The sequence below is a fragment of the Macrotis lagotis genome, chromosome 7 (genome assembly GCF_037893015.1).
Source record: "Macrotis lagotis isolate mMagLag1 chromosome 7, bilby.v1.9.chrom.fasta, whole genome shotgun sequence".
Taxonomy (NCBI): domain Eukaryota; kingdom Metazoa; phylum Chordata; class Mammalia; order Peramelemorphia; family Peramelidae; genus Macrotis; species Macrotis lagotis.
In genome coordinates this window covers 41,440,377-41,463,047 of record NC_133664.1, presented here as the reverse complement: position 1 = coordinate 41,463,047, position 22,671 = coordinate 41,440,377, and the positions used below count along the sequence as shown (strand labels likewise).

Genomic DNA, 22,671 nt, shown 5'->3' with positions numbered 1-22,671 from the left:
GTTGTGTATATATGTATATAAATTAAGTTCCTGGACTTCAGGTTAAGAATTCTTGGAAGGTATACTTGATGCCTCTCTTCTATCTTTTCCACCCAAGAAAGATGAACACCACAGGGGCCTACAAAGCTTGCAAACACATTGAAAAAGGGTACTGATCTCTTATCTACTTTATCTGATGAATTTCCCAACCAAGAGAAGAATGTCCTCAACTATCAGAAAGAAGAACTGCATCATGCTTCATGTTTTTCTGAAAGTTTGCAAAACATTCTTAAACTGATCACCTTTAAAACAGGAAGCTAAGTGTTTTCTACTTTGCTGATAACTCTGAATCAAAAGTTGTCTTCTCTTCACCAGTGACCAGGTCCAGGTATCTTTGGGAGACATAAAGGACTCTCTGGCAGCATCAGGTATTTGCTCTTCTCATTCTTTTCAGCCTTTTATGGACCAGGATAGGTTCAAAGTCAATGGGAGCAATTTATGTGAAACAGGACTATATCCTTCCCAGGTCATTGTGTATCCTTAGTATAGGGAATAGGAAGGGACAGGCAGAGAATCTCAAGTTGGGAAAAAGGGACGAACATGTCTATAGATTCTGATAAAGAGGCCTTGATGCCCAGGAATCCCTGTGTGGAGGAAAATGGAGCTGGAAGTACCCTTCCAAGTCTGACTTTCTTTGTTTTTAATTTTGATCATTCCTCCAGTCCCAACCATCAGATTATCAAATAAGTAAATATTTGTAAAACACTTAGCTTAGTGCCTACCACATCATAGGCTTCAATAAATATTTGTTCCCTGCCCATGTCCCCTTCCTTTATCCATTTACTTAGCTTTCTGTGTGGCTTTAATCTTAGAAGTTGTTGTTGGGTCATTTTTAAGTTGTGTTAGGCTATTTGTGATTCATTTGGGGTTTTTCCTGGTAAAGGTATTAAAGTGGTTTGCGATTTCTTTCTTCACTTCATTTTTATAGATGAGGAAACTGAGGCAAACAAGGTGAAGTGACTTGCCCAGGATCACCCAGCTAGTAAGTATCTGAGGTCAATTTTGAATTCATGAAGATGAGTCTTCCTGACTCCAGGCCCATTGCTCTATCTACTATTTAGCTACCCCTTAGAATTAGAAGAGCCTTCATCCAACCTTGACCAATGCTCATTTCATTAGTGAGAAAATGGGCAGATGTCAGAAAGAATACAATTTTTAGCAAGAGAGATTTTTTTAAAAATTATTTTTTACAAAGAAGCAATGGCTAAATTGTTTTTTTTTTAAAAAAATCACCTAATTCACCCCATCTTTCCTAATCACACACTCAGGAAATTATGCCCTACCCCATACACAAGAAAGGAAAAATCTTTATTGAACATCCTTTATAAAAAATTCATCTTATTAGTTAACTTTTCCATAACACTTGAAACTATACCAGCGTGCTTTAGATGCATTATTTCATTTGGTCTTGACAATGACCTTTGAGGTAAGAGCAGCAGGTATTATCATTTATCCTCTTTTTAAAAAAAACTAAATTTATTTTTTTATTTATTGTTCTAACTATATGCAAAGATAGTTTACAACATTCATTTTGGGGGTATAAAGTTTTGAGTTTCACATTTTTTTCTCTCCCTCCTTTCCTTCCCCCTCCCCTTGACAGCAAGTTAACTGATATAGTTTATATATGTAACTATTTTAAATATATTTCCATATTTGTCAACTTGTGAAAGACAATTTGGAACAAAATGGAACAAAAATCCTTGAGAAGGTAAAAAAATCATAAATCATAAAACAAATTTTTAAATGGAAAATAGTATGCTTTGGTCTGCATTCAAACTCCATATTCTTTCTCTTGATGTGGATGGTGTTTTCCGTCACAAGTCCTTTACAATCGTCTTTGATTATTTTTCTGCTGAGGAGAGCTAAGTCCACATATCTGATCATCACACAATGTTGCTATTAATGTGCAAAATGTTCCTCTGGTTCTGCTCCCTTCACTCAGTATCAGTTCAGATGTAAGTCCTTTCAGGGTTTTCTGAAGTCAGGCCATTCATGATTTCTTTCAGAACAATAATATTCCATCACATTCATATACCCAACATCCCCTCCAACATTGATCATTTTCCTTTTTTTGTCATATTGGTCAATCTGATTGTTGTGAGGTAGTACCTCAGAGTTGTATTAATTTGCATTTCTCTAATCAATAATGATTTAGAGCATTTTTTTCATATGACTATAGATAGCTTCAATTTCTTCATCTACAATTGCCTATTCATATTCTTTGGCTATTTATCATTGGGGAATGACTTGTATTCTTATAAATTTGACCCAGTTCTCTCTATATTTTAGAAATGAGTCCTTTATCAGAAGCACTAGCTGTAAAATATAATTCCCAACTTTTTGTATTCTAATCTTGGCAGCATTGGCTCTGTTTGTGCAAAGACTTTTTAATTTAATATCATCAAAATTATCCATTTTCCATTTTAAAATGTTCTCTAGTTCCTATTTAGTCATAAACTCCTTCCTTTCCATAGATAAGAAATTGTTTTTGATTCAAATTGACTAGTGAGAAAGATAACAGCAGCAAAAGTAATAATAGCTAGCGCCAATATAATACTTGAAGTTGCCTCATTGGGTACTCCCAATAATACCAGGAGATAGGTACTATCTTTATCCCCATTTTACACAGGAGGTTTCAGCTAAGGCTGAAAAAGGGGAAATCATTTAACAAGGGACAAGGGCTAGTAAACAGTATTGGAACTTGGGTCTTCCTCATTCCAACAATAGATTATCCACTGAGACAATTTTGCTGCCTATCCCCTGTAGGGTTCTAGAGATAACTTCATATATTCTTTAGCTAAAGAATAATCTTTAACCAATCCTTTCATGACCAAATCAATTAATTTTTCTCTCTTTTTTTTCAATTGTCTTAAGTGATTGGTTGTTTTGACAGTAACTAAGGCAACTGGAAGTGTTGGGGAGTTCTTTGAAATTACATTCAGGTGAAGATGGTATGAACAGATAGCTGGTTTTGTAGCTTATAGGATCTAAGCTCAGGTTGACTATGAAGTTATCCCTACACAGTACCTCAGCTGTCTTTATACAATACCAGGGGACTGAGTTCTTTTTTTAGTTTTGTTTTATTTTTTTTTTAGATTTTTCAAGGCAGTGGGGTTAAGTGGCTTGCCCAAGGCCACACAGCTAGGTAATTATTAAGTATCTGAAGCCAAATTTGAACTCAGGTCCTCCTGACTCCAAGGCTGGTGCTCTATCCACTTTGCCACCTAGCTACCCCTGAATTCTTTTTTTTAAGAGCAGAACAATGAGTCCCCACTTTCTATAGTGTTAAAAAAAAATAACCTCAATCAGTCGGGGGAAAAATCCAGGATTACAGGACCTGAGTTTGGACCATGACCATTTAATGATCCAGAAATTTGTGGGACTTTGGGGAAAGACACCTCATCTGTAAAATAAGAGGGTCAATGTACATGATTACTAGATAATGCCCCTTCTAGCTTGAAATCTATAATCCTTTGGCCCAGATAGAATGAAGACAATTCTACAGATGACTCTCCTGGGTTGTGCAGTGCCACAGGAGATTTGTCTCATCCTGGAAGCCATTGCTACTAAAACAACAGCTACCTCTTTCTTGCTAAAAAAATTCATATTCTTTTTAACACCTGCTTTAAAGAACTGAAAATTAATTACATTGACAACAGCTGCAGTTGGATTCATAGCCAATTTTTGAATTTCCTGCCATAAATGTTAAAAATATCAACAACATTTTAGCAGGTGGATGAAACTGGCTATTTCAAAGTGGATCATGTGTTATTACTCAGAGTAGGATGAAATATAAGAAAATAGGGTAAAGTCTCTCATTTCAGTATTTAATATTTAATGCTTGAGAACAGTGGAAAACCAATAAAGACAACCCAAAGTTACCCTAAAGACCAAATGCTATAGTTGATGCTGGCAACCACCACTACCAACAAAAAAGTTAATGCAATTATCAGTTAGAATTATAGAGATATAAAGGACATTCAGGGTCATCCATTCTAACCATCAATCCCATACAGAAGGACCCTCTGAAGTCAAATAATCTTTGGCAACTGCTCTAAAGATTTCAGAGACAGTTCATTATTTTATAAGGCAGCCCATTCTATCAGTAGTCAGCTCTGAATATTAGAAACTTCATCCTCATATTAAAACCAAAATTGCCTTCCAAGGACATATTTCTTAGTCATACTTCAAATGACTGGACATTTTTACCTTGAGTTCCATAAACTTTGAGTTTTTAAAAATATTTTAATAACTATATTCCGATATAATTTATTTCTTCTATAATTCTATATATTTAGATGCATTTAAAAATACTATTCTGAGGAATCACTGGGCTTCACTAGATTGTCAATGAAATTCATGACATAAAAAAAGGTTAATAATCCATGCTCTAGAGATATTTATAAGTCTATTTTCTCTACCACAAAGCCCCGGGACTTTATTTTTTTTTTAGGATTTTGCAAGGCAAATGGGGTTAAGTGGCTTGCCCAAGGCCACACAGCTAGGTAATTATTAAGTGTCTGAGACCACATTTGAACCCAGGTATTCCTGACTCCAGGGCCGGTGCTTTATCCACTGCGCCACCTAGCTGCCCAACCCCAGGACTTTAAAGAGAGGTATTTTGGCTCCAGCTCCCAGCCATGTCTTTACCTTCCCAGGTTGATCATCTCTAGTTCAGTACAATCATCATTCTTCTCTGAACATGCCTAAAGTTTGTCCACATGGCAATAAATCATCAATCAATAAAATCTTATAAATTATCTATGATGTGCTAGGCACTATGCTAAATATTGGGGATACAAAAAGAAGTAAAATTTAGTCCTTGCCCTCAGGGAACTAATGAGGGCACCACAAGCAAACTCAAACGCCAATGTATTGAATAAACCCAGAACAAGGTAAGTAAGTGGGGGTGGGATAGGGGAATCATCTCTTCTCTGTTCTGTATATTTTGATGTGCAGCTTTGCCACAAGCTAGTATCGAGATCTTGGACAAGAAATCATTTAATGTCTCTGAACCTCAGGAATCCAATCGATAAAACGGGGATAACACTTGCTTTATTTAACATAGTAGATTATTGTGAGAATCAAATGAGTTCATGGGTGAGACAGAGCTTTGGAAACTATAAAGTTCTCTACTATATAGTCATGTATTAAACACCTACTATGAGCCAGTCACTGTGCTAAGTGCTGAGGATACAAAAAGAGGCAAAAGAAAGTCCCTGTCCTCCAGGAGCTTACAGTCTAATGGGAAAGAGAACCTGCAAACAAAGATATACAAAACAAGCCACACACTGGATAAACAGGAAATAATTAACAGAGAAAATGCACGGTATTTTAGAAGGGTTGGGAAAGGCTTTCTGTAGAAGTTGGGATTTTCACTGGAACTTAAAGGAAACTAGGGAGGTCAGTAGTTAGGATGGAAGAGGGAAAGCATTCCAGAGAGAATGCCAGAGCCAAGCGATGAAGGATTTTGTTTGGGGAACAGTCAGGAAACCAGTGTCACTGTATGGAAGAGGGCATATCATGAAGTAACATTTAGGAAGGGGACTGGGATAGGAAGGATTTTGAATGCCAAACAGAATATTTTGTATTTGATCCTGGAGGCAAAAGGGAGACACTGGAGTCTTACTGAGTAAAGGGATGACACGATCACATTTGGGATGTGTTATATGTACACAAATTAGAAGTAGCATTTAATCTTTTTTACATAACCTCCTATGATATTAGCTAATTTAGAGCTAAGTCATATGACTGACTCATTTTTTCACCCGCATTCCCAAAAGCCCCAGATCTTCTTCAGATGAATTGTTTTTAAGGGGAGAGGGGTGTCCCTCATCTTTTATTTGTGTACTTCATTTTTAGAATTTCATTACAATATTTTATATTCTCATTAAAGTTCATCTTGTTGGCTCCAGCTCATTATTTCTGTATATCAAAAACAGTTTTCATTCTAGAATCTGTCGTCTAGCATAGGAGCTGTTCCTCTAGTCTTATCAGTCATTTGGATGACTTGATAAGAATGTCTTCTTCTTAGGCACTCAAAAAGCATATCTTCATGAGAAGTTGACTTTGTTTCATTGTTGTTGAGCTGTTTCAGTTCTGTCCAACTTTTCATAACCGCATCTGGGATTTTCTTATCAAAGATACTGGAGTATTATTCCCTTCTCCAGTTCATTTTTGAGATCAGGAACCTGAGACAAAAAGGATTAAGTCACTTGTCCAGGGTTAGACAGCTAATAGGTGTCTGGGGTCAAATTTGAACTCAAGTACTCCTTACTCTGGGATTGGTTCTCTTTCCACTACACCTTACACACACACACACACACACACACACACACACACACACACACACGCCTAAAACATGAGTGTGCTGGAGCCAGCTTATACTGTCTTGCAGAGCTGGTTGTTAAATTTTCAGTGTGAACATTGACTTCAGAAAATACTACAAACCAGTTCTTGGGTTACTCTTTTATCGATTGTCTAGACTTAAGTTATAGAGAAACCGATAACTTAGAAGTGCATCATGTATATGGTTTTTTTTTTTTTCAGAGAACTGGTTGTTAAATATTTACCAGAAGATTATTATATCTATTAAGAAAGGAACAAGTATTAGTGAATGAAAATCAAGAAATCAATGATAATGAAATAGAAAAATGTGCATGCTTACTTCTATATTATAATATCTATCTTTCTTAGACCATTGTTCTTCCTTAAGATGGCTAGAATTCCAATAACCTGTTATAATTCTTAAGGGCAACTCATTTTTTTATTTTTGTAAACTTAATGCAATAAAATAGTCTTATAAACTAGAAGTCTTTAATTAATGCTTGTTGGATTGAATTGATTATAGACTTTTAACATGTTAAACTTAAACCCCTAGTTGTACATAAGAGGCAATTCAGTACCAAAGAGGGTCAGTGATTGGTCCAAAATAACAAAAGTTAGAACTCAGGCCTCCAATCTCACTTCTCAGTGTTCTTCTTTCAATGTGAAAACACTGTTTCTCATTGGTTGGCACTTGACCATCGTGTAATACATAGAGGCATGACCTGACCAACAATAATACCATATACATTTAGTGGAGAGTGGAGATATATTTCACATTCTTATATTTCTCTGTACTCTACACAAAGCTTAGGAGATCAGTCAATAAATAATATCTGGTTTTAGCCACCTGGCAAGAGCTCATGAATGTTTTTAACTCTTAAAGAACCATTGAGAGAAGGATGAGTAATTCAGAGATTACTGAAAATTTGTCCAAGGTTCCACTTGAATGTTTCGCCTATTTTCTGACCTGATTATTTAGGGGACCTTCTTATATATGGGAAGCCACAAGTTTCAGTCATGTTGCTATTAGAAATCATAATATATTTGTAAAGTGTAAGTTCACTTTTGTAACATAGAGAAGATTTTTAGAGCTAAAAGTCAAGTTAGCAAGCATATACTAAGATCCTACTATGTGCCAGCCTAAGCTTTGGGAATATAGAGAAAGACAAGTCCCTCCCCTCAAGTAACCCTAGTCTAATGGGGGACACACTGTACCAAAAATTATGTACAAACATGATATACCCAGGACAAACTGGAGACCACTTCTGAGAGAGGGAAGACATATTAAAGAACAAGGGAGACTTCTTGTCTGGAAGAGATTTTAGATGCCAGCCAGGACAGACTTCTTTTTTTTACAGATGAGAAAATGGAGATTACAGTGACTTGTCTAAGGTCATCGATGTAGTAAATGACAGATTTTAGACGAGTCCCTGACTTCTCTTGTTCTAATGTTTTTACCACTTGCCCTCTTTCTCATGAGTAGTAAGTCAGATCTGATGGAGGTATAGTTCTTGAAGAGATTTCCCCAAGACATAGCATGGAGGAGTGGCTAGAGTGATGAATACTTACCTGCAGTGAGCCCCTAGGCAAATCAGCCTGAGCCTCAGTTTCCTCATTATAAAATGGACAAAAATAATTCTGGTTGCTGTTTAGTAGTTTTTAAGCTGTGTCTGATTCTGTAACCCTATTTTGGGATTTTTTTTGGCAAAAATACTGGAATGGTTTGCTATTTTCTTCTTTAGCTCATTTTACGACAGAGGAAAGAAACTGAATCAAAGAGGGTCAAGTGACTTACCCAGGCTCACACAGCTATTAAGTGTTTGAGGCCGGATTTGACTCAGGTCTTCTTGACTTCAGACCCCACATGCTGCACTCCCTCCCTTGCAGGCCTGTTGTGAGGTTCAAATGAAATAATGTGCACAAAATACCTAAGATTTGAACTCTAGGCTCATCACTCTTCCGTGCTATCTCTTGGGGAAGTCTATACAAGAAATACATTTCTATAAGGTCAAACTTATTCGTGAGGTGGAAAGGTAGCAGGGGAAAGAGATCAAAAATGCTGATTATTATGATTTTTAATGAGATTCAACTCCACAATGAATAATTCAGTAGAAAGGTTCCTAGGAAGTACTTTCTGTAATATGGAGAAGAGTCACAAGATCATAGATTTAGACCCCATCTCGGAGACATTTTTGTCTGTTTATTGATTCAGCAGCTTTCCCAGGAATTAACAAATATTTTATTATTTAGTGCCTACTAAATGGGAATCTAAGAACCAGATGATGTCTACTCTCAAGGAGTTTAGATTCCATTGGAATCATGGAAAAATCTCTGTACCGGACTAGCATACCCTTATAAGCGCACTGGCTACAAGTAGCAGAAACATCCAGATTTCAACAAATTTCAGACAGAAGAACCAAACGTAGCTTCCCAAATGGCTTTGTGGGTGTGTGTGGGTGCTAAGGACCAGTCTGATCCTTTAGGGAACTTATAACACTTGATTTGGGTTTTAGAGCAAAAGACTAGTTTTAAAGATGGTGCTATTTATCAGCTTGTAATTAATAAACTTATTATTCAAGAGGGAAATTGTCCCCTCTCTCCTTCCTACAAAGTTGGTGCTGTCCTTGCTCCCAGGATGCTATGCTGTGGATAGGTGAGCTCTGAATCACACAATCCAGGCCTCTTGTTCCTTTCCCTTCTGGCTTCCTAGGCGAAGGAGCATGTTCTCTTTTCAAGGGGTCCTCAGTATCTCTCTTGGTGACCCAGGCACCCTAATTCCTTCCAGGGTCTTCCTCACCTCCTCCTAGCTGGAAGTTGTTGGAGGCCATCTCTTCTGCCCTCCCTAGCAGGGGATAGAGGGAAGAAGACAGTGTCTTTGTGGCTTGGAATCTTTGCAGCACTCAAAACAGGGCAAAACGACACATTAAAACTTAGAATATGATTCTCTGAAAAGAGTTTGAGGGTTTTTCTGTCCTCACACACTGCAGTCTTTTGAAAAATGGCTGGTTGTGTTTCACATACTGTTGGGTATATTCCTGTTTTGTGCCATTTTTGTTTATTTTCTACAAGAAAAAGTGTATATACACACACAGATTGAATATTGAAGTACGAGATATTACTGTGGCTACCAGAGCATAACACTTAAGATGAAACTGAATTATGCTCTCCATATGACATTTGTGGAAACTCTTTGGGGACTGAAAAATATTTTCACTCCTCAAAGGAAGAATATGTGTGTGTCACTTTCAATGCTGACAAATAATTACAAATGTATTGAACATTAACCCTTCAGGTGACTCTGAGGAACACCTGTATGCTTCACCTTTCATAAGGTGTTTTATAAGAGACAGTTGGGGAAGGGAGTAATAGGAGATCTTTAGGTCCTGAGACAATTAGAAGTTTGCAATCTCTTTAGCTAAATAGCCAACTTTTGAGTTCATGAAAACAATTTGGTCTTCATCCTTTCCAGATGGCTTTTAGGGATGGGATTTTGAGTTGTTGGAGACCAGAGAATTGTTAAGGGAAATGAAGCAGGTTATGAAATTATGTTGCTTGGGAATTGATTTGTTAAATGTTTAAGTTAATGACTAACTAAAACAATCCCTTCCCCAGAGTGGATTTAAAAGCACCCAACCCACCAACCAACCACACACTCACTCACACCCACATCTTCCTTAGAACATTTACTATGGGATGTTTCCTAGTCAATAAGAATTAGTTTATAAGCTTTAGCCTAAGAATTTGTGACTTATTTAAAATTAAAATTGTTTCCCTTAATTTATGTCAATACATTGTCATTCTGTTCATTTTTAGTATGAAATAGTTAATCCTGATCCTTTTTCCCCTCTCATGCTTGTAATTAATTCTTCACAGTTCAGAATTTAAAAGGTTTTCCCTTCTGTTTCAGTTCATGTCTATCTTAATTTGTAATTGAGAAGATGCTTTTAAGTTTGTCTTTATATTAAAATCTGTATTTAAAAAATAAAATAAAGACTCTTAAATTCACCTGATCCTCCAGGAATCAGAGCATCAGTATCCAAAGCTTTAGCTAAGGATCTTGCTCAGGTCATGTCCATGGAGTTGCCCCAGAACTCCCCTTATGCATTCTCTCTCTCTCTATGTTTCTCTCTCTCTCTCTCTCTTTCTCTCTCTCTCTCTCTCTCTCTCTCTCTCTCTCTCTCTCTCTCTCTCTCTCTCTGTCTCTCTGTCTCTCTCTATCTCTCTCTCTCTCTCTGTCTGTCTCTCTCTCTCTCCTCTGCACAGGGTAGGTTCCTAATGAGTGTTGAGCTCTGAAGATGTCTGGTCCAAACTCAGCCAGTTGGCTTTTCTTGCAGTTGCTGAGCTCTCTAGTAATCCCCTCTTCTCATTCAAGGGAGATTCCCCTCTTCTGCAGGTTCTCTCACTTTTCTAATTTCTTCTGCTAGGCCTTGTTGGGTTTTTGAGTTCTCTTTGATATTCTGAGAGCTTGAGTTGCCATGGTAGAGACAACATAGGAAACTGGCTCAAGATGGATTCCAAAAACATGGGTTTGACATTAGCTTTAAAGAAGACAAATTGGGGGGGGGGGCTCAAGGAGAAGAAAAGGATTAAAGCTGAAGGAGAAGGAATTAAAATAAAGGAGAAGTTGTAAGATTAAAACAGAAGTAAAACAAAAAGAATAAGAGAAGGAAGTTGGTAAATCAAGGGAAAGGAAGAAGGGCATGGCTCTCGAGGTGCTAACCAGTTGAGAAGACAAGAGAGGTAAAGAGTTAAACACCTTCTCTAAAGTGTTTCCCACAAGAGGTAAGCTACTAACAAAAATAACCAAAAAAAAAAAACACAAAAAACAAAAAGTCTGAGGATCTTACATCTACCTATTATGGAGATTGGGGAGACTGCAGTGACCTGCACAGGATATGTGATATTTGACCTTGGCTATGACTAAGTAACTGGTATCTGTCCTCACTGTGCAGACTGGCATTCTCCATAGAAGAGCAGATATAGGGGCTCAAGGACTCTGTCTCCACTCTCCAGGTTACTGAGGGAAATGAAATGTCCTTTTTAAACAAAAGATAGAAAGGTCTAAACTTAAACAAAAGTCTATATAGAGACACATGAGTATTCCAACCTCTGGATATTAAAGAGTAAAAGAACATAACACAGAGAAAAGGAAGACAAAGGAGTACATGGACTTGAGACTTTTCTAGTAGTGGAGACAGGTAGAACCCTCTGAAGAGAAGGATTTTCCTCTAAGGAATGATGATGTGAATCCATAGGTCCTGTAATGTCAGAGATCATTCAGAAAGAGTCCAAGGAAGGAGAAATGAGTGACTGGATTTGAAATCAGGATAACCTGATTTCAAATTGCAATCCAGAAGCTTACTAGCTATATGACCTTGGGCAAGTCACTTAAGCTCTCAGGGGCTTCAGGTTCTTCATTTGAAAAATGAGGAGGGATGGGCTTAATGTCCCCCAGTTCTAAATCTAGGATCCTATATTCTATTTTTGTATTCCTTTGGTCTGTGTCTTCCCCTAGGGCATGAATTCAGAACACATGGAGAAACTCCCAAACCTTGTCAAATCTGACAACTACTATCCATTTCTTAATGTTAATTCATGTAAGCACAGATGATACTTCCAGAAGGATTTCAGAAAGTATTAAAAAGATTATGTTTTGGGAAAGAAATACAATACAATACCATGAATCATTGATACTTTATTAAAAGGCATCAAAGGGGAACATCAGATTTAGGAAGTGCAGAGTTGGTTGAGAATATGCCGGAGAATCAAAATTGGATTTATGTACAAAGGCATGATGGATTCTTGCCCAGGGATAGGGTGCATCCTAACTTTAGATGATCATTGCCTTTTCCAAGCTCTCTGATAAATTCATATTTGACAAACTTAATCTTGTTTTTCTCAGTCCTCATCCTCACCTAAATATACCTTCAGAGGGATGCTTTCAGTAGATTTGTTGATGGTGTTCCAGTTGTGTTCAACCCTCTGTGACCCCATTTTAGGGGTTTTTGGACAAAGATACCAGAGTGGTTTGCCATTTTCTTCTACAGTTCATTTTACAGATGAAGAAGCAGAGGCAAACAGTTGAGAAGACAACAGAATACAAGGAGTTAAACACCTTCTCTAAAGTGTTTCTCCACAGGATAGAAGCTACTAGTAAAAAACAAAAACAAAGAACAGAAGGTCTGAAGATCTTACTTATAGCAAATATGGAGATCAGGGGAAACTTCATTTTCTATATGACTAAACTGAAGTTTGCACAAGTCATTGAACTTTACAATGGACCTTGAACTTCACCTGCTTGAACATTTTTCCTTTCAGGACATGTTCTTAAGCATTTTTGTTTCATAGACCCTTCTGAGAGTCTAGCAAAACCTAAGAACACCTCAGAATATTGTTTCAAATAGAACCCATGGGATTATAGAGCAAATGAATTATGTTGAAATAGCTATCAAAAATATTTTTTAATATGAGTTCAGGTTAAGAATCATGATGTTGAATGGACAATTGACTGGATATTGGTGTTGAGGAAGAACTAAGAGTAAAAAGTGACATTAAAATTGTGAAACTGGTGAGTGAAAGGATGATACTTTCAAAAGATAGAGGGAAGTTTAGGTCAGTTAATTGACACAAGTGGTTAGAACAGTGGTCCTAGAATCAAGAGTTCAAATCCAACCTCAGATACTTACTAGCTTCCTGACCCTGGACAAATCACTTAATCCTGATTGTCTCCTCTACTAAAGAAAAAAAGATATTGGAAAATTTGAAGGAAGGAGTAAATTAATAAGTTCCATCCTGAACAATTTGCATTTGAAATGTCTTAAGCATCATTCACCTGGAGATATCCAGCAGATAGTTGGAGGTTTGGAACTGGAATTGAAAAGAACTATTAGGGCTGAATAATTATATCTATAATGAAGATAGTTAAATCTATAGGAAACTGATGAGATTACTAAGTAACAGTATAGAAAAACAAAAGAAGAGGCCCCAGGTTATAGCTGTGACAAGCACCCATCCTAAGGAGAACATGGATTATTATATCTTAAAGGTGACTAAGAAGGAGCAGTCAAATAGGTACGAACCACATTGAAAAAGTGACAGAGCAAAGAGTGTCTAAGAAGAGGAAGAGGAGGTCAAAGGAAAAGACTCATCCCCTTAAGTAAAAATCTAACTTTAAACTTTCACTAACTGTGTGACCTTGGGCAAGTCACTTCTCCCTGTCTGCCCCAGTTTCCTCCTATGTAAAATGAGTTGGAGAAGGAAATTGCAAACCACTGCAGTGTCTTTGCCAAATATCTTTCCCATACTCTATCCAAGCACTTTTCATATTGCTGATATTCAGGCTTAGTCTAGGCCACTTAGCTTCCAAAGGATCATAGATCCAGAACTAGAAGGGAACTCAAAGTCCACCAAGTTCAACACTCTAATGTTATAGTTTTATAGCCAGAGAGACCGAGGACCAGAGTTATTTGTCCAAGATCACACAAGCATTAAGCCTCAGAATTGGGTTTTGAATATTGGTCCTCTGACTCCATAATCATTGGGGGTTTTTTCCACTGTATCATTCAGTAGAAAACAAATTCAAGGGTTGTGGCAATTCTGTCCCAAATGTCATCCTTATTTAAAAATGCTAATAAGTTTTAGATGGTTCCTAGAAGAAAGGAGCAAATGATCTTATCATATATGATCTCTAACCTACTCATCATAAGGTACTGTAGTTTAGACCTAGTTTGTTGATGGCTGCTTAAAATTGACCTATAGGGATCCCAACTTCAGAAAAGTGAGGTCCCAGAAGAGGTAGACCAGAAGACCAGTTGAAGTAGAGCCTTTCAAAAAATGTGAAGGGTATATTTTCTTCTGTAGCCTGGATGAATCCCTTGTAAACTCTCCTAAGATGGCAATGGAGAGTTAACATGTTTCTGAATCTCTTTTCTTTTAATTTTAGAGTGTGGCTTCCTCTTTGGGTTATCAGATTAAATTTCTTCTTGTGGTTACAAGTTCTGAAGGATGTACTCTCCCCATTGGCTTTTGTATTTCATTTTTTTTAGGTTTTTGCAAGGCAAATGGAGTTAAGTGGCTTGCCCAAGGCCACACAGCTAGGTCATTATTAAGTGTCTGAGACCGGATTTGAACCCAGGTACTCCTGACTCCAGGGCCGGTGCTTTATCCACTACACCACCTAGCCGCCCCGTATTTCATTTTCAAAGAAGCCTCATGCCACCTCTTCAAGCAACTAACCAGAGGGAAACACTTGTTTTTAATAGGAAGAGTCTTGAGTCATAGTTTTAAAATCCCCAATTCAAATCCCTTCTCATCTCAATTATTGATCTGCTATCTGATATATCTATTGAACCTTTCCCATTGTTATTCCTGTTTGTCCATTTCTAGAAATATGTTGGTTATCATTGTTTTATTTCTAGAAATAGCAGAATATATTAACAAGAGAAATCAGTATTTGCCATAGAAATTCTCACTGATTTCAAATTGTAAAGGGATTGCAATTTATGGCAGTGTTGGAAGGACTCAACGAAATTGTGTGTCCTATAAATGTTGAAGTTTAACTTTGAAAACATAGAAAAGTTCATATCTATTTCTTGTTTTTGATGAGAACAATCTGTGACAAGTACTAAGGAATGGAAATAGTTTGGAATAATTAAAAGGGTACTGGGCTTGGAGGTCAGAATCCTTGGGTTCAAATTCCTGGCTCTAACACTTTCCAGTTAAGAGACTTTAGGCAAGTCATTTAAATTCTCAAGATGTCAATTTGCTCATTTATAATGTCTAAAAGTTAGACATGATGGTTTCTTAGATTCCTTTAAGGTCTTATGTTTCATGACTCAGGGATGATGAAGAGAGTTACAAATATTGTATAATGATTGGTGAGGCAATAGAATACCCAGTTGAAGATTGTGCATTCTCTGAACCATTTGGATGAACAGGTAAGCATAATTACTACCTAATAAGGTCCTACATAGTCTTATACCACCCTGTCTTTCTAGGCTTGTTTCATTTCTGAAGTTGAGTGGTGTCTAATATAAGGAATCGATAAGGATGGGTTTGGTAATTGAGAAGTAATCGATGACCAGGGAAAGTGAATTTTCAGTTCAGTAGTAAAGGAGGAAGTAAGATTATAAGAGACTGAGAAGAGAGTAGATACTGAAGAAGTGAAGCAATTGGGCTTACATAACTTTTCCTAGAATTTTTACAACAATGGAAAGGAGAGTGATGGCATGGTAACTAGAAGAAATAGAAGAGTACAGGGAAAAGAATTTTGGGTTTTGGGGTTTGTTTGTTTTTTATAACTGAGTAGATCTACATATCTTTGTAGGTAAATATAAATGAACCAATTGTGGGGATAGAGATCATGAATACATCAGAGTGAAGTGGGTGAAGATGGAAGACCCTGGAAAAGGAAAGATGGAATGGGAATAAGGCCCCAAGTAGAAGACTTACCCTTGAGGAAAAGAAAGGATAACTCCTTTGTTGAGAGGTTAAACCTAAAGTTGGAAGGAACCTCTGAGGACATTTAACAGAAGAATTAAACTGAAGTCCAGGGAGTCAAATTGCTCTGCCTAGGTCTCTCTTGTAATAATCAGATATGGGATTTGAACCCAGGTCCATTGAATTTAGAGCCACCACTTTTTCCATTTTGCTCCAGAATCTTATATTTGCAAACTATAGCTATAATTTCTGGCTCCCACCAACGTACTTTTGGTGTCAAGTCCCTTATTTTTGGAATATAAGAAATAACAGAATACTGCAGCAAAACAGAATATTAAAGAGAAAACTGGATTTGGATTAAGAGAATCTGGGTGGATATTCCAGTTCAATCACCTGTTTTACATAGACAAATCACTTTACTCTAGGTCCTGACATTCCTAATCTGTAAAGAGAGGAGGTTAGATGGGAAGCTAGTGAATAAAGTACTGGGTCTGATGTCAGGAAGACTCATCTTCATGAGTTCAAATCCAACCTCAGACATTTCCTAGCTGTTTGACCCCGAGTAAGTCACTTAATCCTATTTGCCTCAGTTTCCTTATCTGTAAAATGAGCTAGAGAAGCAAATGACAAACCACTTTGTCAAGAAAATTAGAACTCAGGTCACAATGAGTTGGACACAACCAAAATGACTGAACAACAATAAAGTATGGAATAACTCCTAAGGCCCCTTCCTAGAAATCTATGATCTAGGAGAAGTTCTGAACAACAGAAGAGAAGAACTTTCTTCCCAGTAAAGAAGAATCCTAAGTGATCTGCTGAGAATGTGAATGATGGAGTGTAGTTGGGGGCTTTTGGAATGGGGAAAGGGTTTGTAATAATGACTGAAGCATGAGATAGAGTGCTAATAAGAATAGAGAAAGTCTGAGGAACAAAGTGGGCAAGTGCACTATGTTTCATAATGCCATTTCAGTTTTGTGTCTTTATCCTGGGGAGTTCTGCAGAAAAATCAGATCGTGGGGGTTGCCCAGGGTTGAAGTCTGGGAGCTTGAGAACTGGGAGAAGTTAATTTGTCCTGGATATTGCAATGACCTCCTAATTAATCACCTCCCCTCAAGTCTTTCCCCTACACAATCCATACTCTCTTCATATCTACCAAAATGGTTTTCTAAATGGACAGATCTGACCTACTCACTCTCATACTCAATGAAATGCTTTTGTTGTTGTTGAGTGATTTTAAGTGATGTACAACTTTTTATGACCCATTTGAAGTTTTCTTTGCAAAGATACTACAGCAGCTTTGCCAGGTCCTTCTCCGGCTCATCTAATGGATGAGGAAACTGAAGCAAATAGGTTAAGTGACTTGCCCAGGGTCACACGCAGCTAGTAAACCTCTGAGGTCGGCTTTAAACTCAATTCTTCTTGGCTTGTCATGTCAGGCACTTTAACCACTCAATCACTTAAAATCCTCTAGCTTCCACTATTTCTAAGATAAAATATTTGCTTTTAAAATCTTCTACAATTTGGTCCCAACATTTCTTTCCAACTTTATCATACATTCTTCATTCACTCTTTGGTTCAACCTTAAGTTCACATAAGATTCCACATCCCCATCTTTGTATCTTTGATCTGGATATTTCCTATGTCTCCCCTCTTTCCCCCACCTCCTAAAATCTTTCTCTTCCTTACAGCTGCAGCTCAAACACCACTTTCCAAAAAAACAACCTCTTCTGACCCCCCAAATGTTCATGCCCTCTCTCTCTTATTATCTTATATTTAAGTACCTTGCATACATTTTGTATTTATTCCTTATGTATTTAATTATACTCATATGTCCTTCAAATAGAATGTAAGCTTCTTAAGGGTAGGGAACTTTTCTACTTTTATCTATGTATTCCTAGAACCTACCACAATATAAGAATTTAATAAATGCTTTTGAAAGAGTAGAAATTCTAGGGTAACAACTATTGAAATAGTAAAGTTACGGACCATTAGATTAAATGGTAGGGAGGAACCAGATTTGGAAATAGGAGTGGATCAAAGTAAGACCTAAGAAATGATTAGTGTGAATGAGAGAGAAATAAAGAGGGAAAGATATACAATCATATTTAGAAAATTACATTTCTACAATTCAGTATCTTAGAGTTGGTATAACTTTGAAAGATCCTAGATATTAACTGTGATGATGAATTAGAAGTGGCCTTAGGGATCACGAAGTCTGGCTCCCTCATTTTTCAGATAAAGAAGTTGAGACTTGGGGAAGCTAGGTGGTGCAGTGGGTAGAACACTGGCCCTGGAGTCAAGAGGACCTGAATTCAAATCAGCCTTCAGACACTTAATAATTACCTAGCTGTGTGACCTTGGGCAAATCACTTAACTCTATTGCCTTGCAAAAACAAAAACAAAAAACAAAAAAGAAATTGAGACTCAAAGAATGTGAAATTTAAGATGGGGCTATACTGGGATGGAAATGGAAAATAGATTCTTTCCCCCAAAGTTTCTGTCCCAAAAGTATATTAAAACTTGATAAATAGGATATTTTATATGGGGACAAATTGAGGTCTATAAACATTATTTTGGGTCCCTCAAAATAAAGGTAAGAGTTACAAAAGGGTGAGGAATATGAGAAACTCTAAAAGAAGAAATAGAAAGATTAATCAGAGAAGGAAGTAACCAGGAGAATACAGTATATTTGAAATCAAAAGAATGGAGTATTTAGTATGACAAAGCAGTAAACCATATCCAGATACGACAAAGAATTCATAGAGGATGAAGACTGGAAAAGGTCATTTGATTTGAACAGTGGTGATCTTTGAAATGGTCAATAAAGTGATAGGAGTAGGTATAAGAATACAAGAGGTCAAGAGGTCAGTGAAGTATTGGGTGCAAAAGAATTTTCCAAAAGTTTATCAATGTGAAAAGTGGCAGTCAATGGGGAAGAAAGTTGAAAGACTATTGGTTATGGCAAAATGTTCTCATAACCAAGTCTACTACCTCTTCTAGTAAAACTCGAGTATGCAGGGGGTAAAAAAGCAAAATTGGATCAGAGATGTTGTCCACTACTTCTATTAAGAGTTCTTCTTCATCTTCATCCTAAATTAGTGATTGCTTAGCCTGCTCTTCTGTTACTGCCCTCCTGGAAGGACTCAGGTCCATTGCCATGCCATTGTAAAGAGTTTGATTTAAAAAAATTCACTTCTCCAAATAAAAATTTAGACTTTTTCTAGAAAGGAGGGATCACTGTCTTAGTTAAAACAATAGTCTATCGCCAGTATCCTAGTATTCTGTTTATTTATTTAAAAATCAATTCTATTTCCCTTGACTCTGTTTTCTAAATTAAGGATTAATGGTCAGCATCTGGACTGCAAGTCAGAAGACTGACTCTATTACTGACTTGCTGTATTATCATAGGTAGTTTGCTTGGTTCTCAATTTCCAGTTCTTACTTCTCCAGTTATCCTTGTGGTATCTCACAGTGATGTGATGATTTGACATGATGAAAATCACAGAATTTTAGAGTTAGCAGAAACTCAGTAAATTGTCACCAAGCTTTTGATTGAAGATTTCACATGACTGGGAACCTCCGACATCCCAAGGCAGTGCATGTGACTATGGTACATTTCTCATTGCTTGGAAGTTGTCCTTGAAATCAAGCCTCTATCCCCCTCTCTACAGGCTTCTCTCAGCTTTACTATGAAATCATTATGTTCTGATTGGTATTGTTTGGTTACTCAAAATAATTAAATACAAGAGACAGAGTCAGAGAGACAGAGAGACACAGACAGACAAGAGACAGACAGAAAGAGAGACAGAGAGAGAGATTGAGAGAAAAGACAGAGAGAGACAGAAAGAGGAAGAGAGAGAGAGAGAGAGAGAGAGAGAGAGAGAGAGAGAGAGAGAGAGAGAGAGAGAGAGAGAGAATAGAGAGAATGAATATTTGAGGGGTTAGAAAAGACTTTGTATGAAAAGTGGTGTTTGAGTTGCAACTGGAAGTGAAGGATTCTAGGAGGTTCAGAAAGAGGGAAGACAAACTGGAATGGCTAGAGCAAAGACACAAAGATGGGATGTGGAGTCTTGTGGGAGATTAACAGAGAAAGGATCCAAAGTCTGTCTCTCTGTCTCTGTCTTTCTTCCCTCCCCATCCCCTTTTGGGTATTTTCAAGGTTATTATTATTCCTATAACTCCTTGCTTCTCCAGCTTCCAGTTATCAGCTTCTTTTCTCAGTCAAGTCTGGGAAAAACTACTGAATTTCAGTAGTTCTAGTCCCAGCTCTAGCTTTCCCTCCCTCTTTCCCCTCATGGAACATCTAAGTTTCCTTTGGGAATATTTGACTTTTAAGAAGTATAAAGCCTATGTGCCCATTGTGCTTTTCTTGGGCTATATGATAGTGCAGAATTCAAATTTATTCCAACTATACTTGGAATACATGCACATACATATACACACACATACACACACATACACACACACACATACTTTATTCAACTATACTTGTTTAAACAAAGAAATCTCTCTCTCTCTCTCTCTCTCTCTCTCTCTCTCTCTCTCTCTCTCTCTCTCTCTTCCTCCCTCCCTCCTCAGAACACAGCAACATGACAACATATTTCCTGGACTCCAGTGAGGAAGCAACCACATTTGACTATGGGTCTTCAACGCCATGCCAAAAGATGACCATAAAGACTCTAGGAGCCAAGTTCCTGCCTCCTCTCTACTCCTTTGTGTTCATTGTGGGTCTACTGGGCAATCTCATGGTGGTGCTGATCCTTACCAAGTACAAGAGATTCAAGAGTATGACCAACATCTACCTCTTCAACTTGTCCATTTCAGATCTGCTTTTCCTGTTCACACTTCCCTTCTGGATTCACTATGCCAGGCAAAGTGATTGGGTTTTTGGGCACACCATGTGCAAGATCCTCTCTGGCCTTTATTATATGGGCTTATACAGTGAAATTTTTTTCATTGTCCTGTTGACCATTGACAGGTATCTCGCTGTGGTCTATGCTGTGTTTGCCATGAAAGCCAGGAGAGCCACCTTTGGCATCATCACCAGCATTATCACATGGTGCTTATCAGTATTGGCAGCTGTTCCTGAGTTTATCTTTTATGAGTCCCAAAATGACATGGATATGCACATATGCACCCCTCACTATCCCATACACAATGTAGACACATGGAAGCGTTTCCATGCACTGAGAATGAACATCTTGGGACTTGCTATTCCATTGGCCATAATGATCATCTGCTACACAGGAATCATCAAAAAACTGCTCAACTGTCGGAATGACAAGAAATATAAGGCAGTTCGGCTCATCTTTGTCATCATGATAGTGTTCTTTCTTTTTTGGACACCTTATAACCTCACCCTTCTTCTCTCTATTTTTCAAGCATCTATTTTTGAGGGGGACTGTGAGAAGAGCAATCAACTGGACGTGGCATTGCAAGTGACTGAAGTGATAGCCTACACTCATTGTTGTGTCAACCCTGTGATCTATGCCTTTGTTGGTGAACGCTTTAGAAAATACTTCTGTCACTTTGTCCGCAGACATATTGTGATCCACCTGTGCAACTATATTCCATTCCTGCCTGGTGAGAAACTGGAGCGAGTCAGCTCTATTTCTCCATCTACAGGGGTGCAGGAGCTCTCTGCTGCATTTTAGGGCAGATTTCACATAAAATTTCCTCAAAAAGAAACATGGTAGAGACCACAGCTAATTTGGGCACTTTGCCATCTAGTCCAAAATTCCAGATTCCAAGCAAGAAATCATAACTCAAGGGGTAATTTGGAGGTACAGTTGATAGAGCACTGGTTCAGGATTCAGGAGGACTGAGTTCAAATCTGTTCAGAGACAAATGACATTTACTAGCTGTGTGACCCTCTGCAAGTCACTGAACTCCAATTGCCTCAAAAAGAAAATAAATCTTGACTCTAGAACAAGTTCAAATACACAAACAGAAGATGAAACCCTCAAAAAAAGAAACAGGCTTTCCCAACCATCCACTAAAAACAAACTCTGAAAAACAAATGAAAAAAATTGATGTCTTTTATTTTTATATAATTTTCTTATAAATTCCCCCTCTGCTCCAGAATGATCTCCTTTGGGGACAAAGAAAAACAATTAAGTAAATCATCTGGTAATAGCCACATCTAGATGGTAGGATATATAATATTCTGTCCTAATAAATTTTCATTTTTGTGTAATAAAGGTGAGCTTCTTCATATGTTCTATAGGACATTGTTCAGTTTTCAATTATTCAGGGTTCATCTTAGGGATTTATTTTCATTTATGTTATTGTCGACATTGTGGATCCTTTTCTCATGGTTCTGCTTATGTCACTCTGTACCAATTTGCATAAATCTAATGATTCTCTGAATTCTTCATCTGTCTTTTTTACATGGGTAGTAAGTAATATGCCAATATATTCCTAAATTGTCATTTTTTTTCAGTTATTCTTCAATCAGTTGTGGAATTGTGGGAAGCAGATGTTAAATCAAGTTTTTACATAGTGTCATGATTTAATGTAATGTGTTGTTCAGTAATTGTCAATTACATCTTTGTGCAAAAATAGACTTTTTCAGGATCATTTTTCCAACAAATTTTTCCAATTTTTCTATTTTCATAAAGCATTTGAATTAACTTAAATGAAATTTGTCTTGTTGCTGATATTGGTTCTTTAATTTTTTTATTTTGAACATGCTTCTCTCTTTCTCTTGAGGAAAATAGTTTAAGTAAATAGATAAGATGGTGTGGAATGGTATAACTACCTAGCATATCTATTGTGATGTTAATGGAATTCTTGATAGTTAATTGATTTGATGTATATATGTATATGTGTATATATATATTGGCAAGGATAACTTCATGGAGGATT

The 22,671-nt window shown here is 37.3% G+C and overlaps 1 protein-coding gene across 3 annotated transcripts; it reads left to right on the top strand.

The window, feature by feature from the left end:
- Positions 1-266: 266 nt before the first annotated feature.
- Positions 267-22,411, top strand: LOC141494537 (C-C chemokine receptor type 3-like). Of its 3 annotated transcripts, XM_074195847.1 has the most exons (3): positions 267-407; positions 968-1,021; positions 20,383-22,410. In XM_074195847.1, exon 3 carries the CDS (start codon positions 20,394-20,396, stop codon positions 21,456-21,458), a length of 1,065 nt encoding a protein of 354 aa, XP_074051948.1. In that variant the 5' UTR covers positions 267-407; positions 968-1,021; positions 20,383-20,393; the 3' UTR covers positions 21,459-22,410. The 3 variants fall into 3 exon arrangements, with proteins under 3 accessions (XP_074051948.1, XP_074051949.1, XP_074051950.1); XM_074195848.1 differs by lacking the exon at positions 968-1,021 and having other exon boundaries at positions 20,383-22,411; XM_074195849.1 differs by lacking the exons at positions 267-407; positions 968-1,021 and adding an exon at positions 10,617-11,148 and having other exon boundaries at positions 20,383-22,411.
- Positions 22,412-22,671: the final 260 nt, after the last annotated feature.

Bases quoted from the DNA above. Each gene is read 5' to 3' on its own strand.
- LOC141494537 (XM_074195848.1), top strand. From the start codon at position 20,394: ATGACAACATATTTCCTGGACTCCAGTGAGGAAGCAACCACATTTGAC.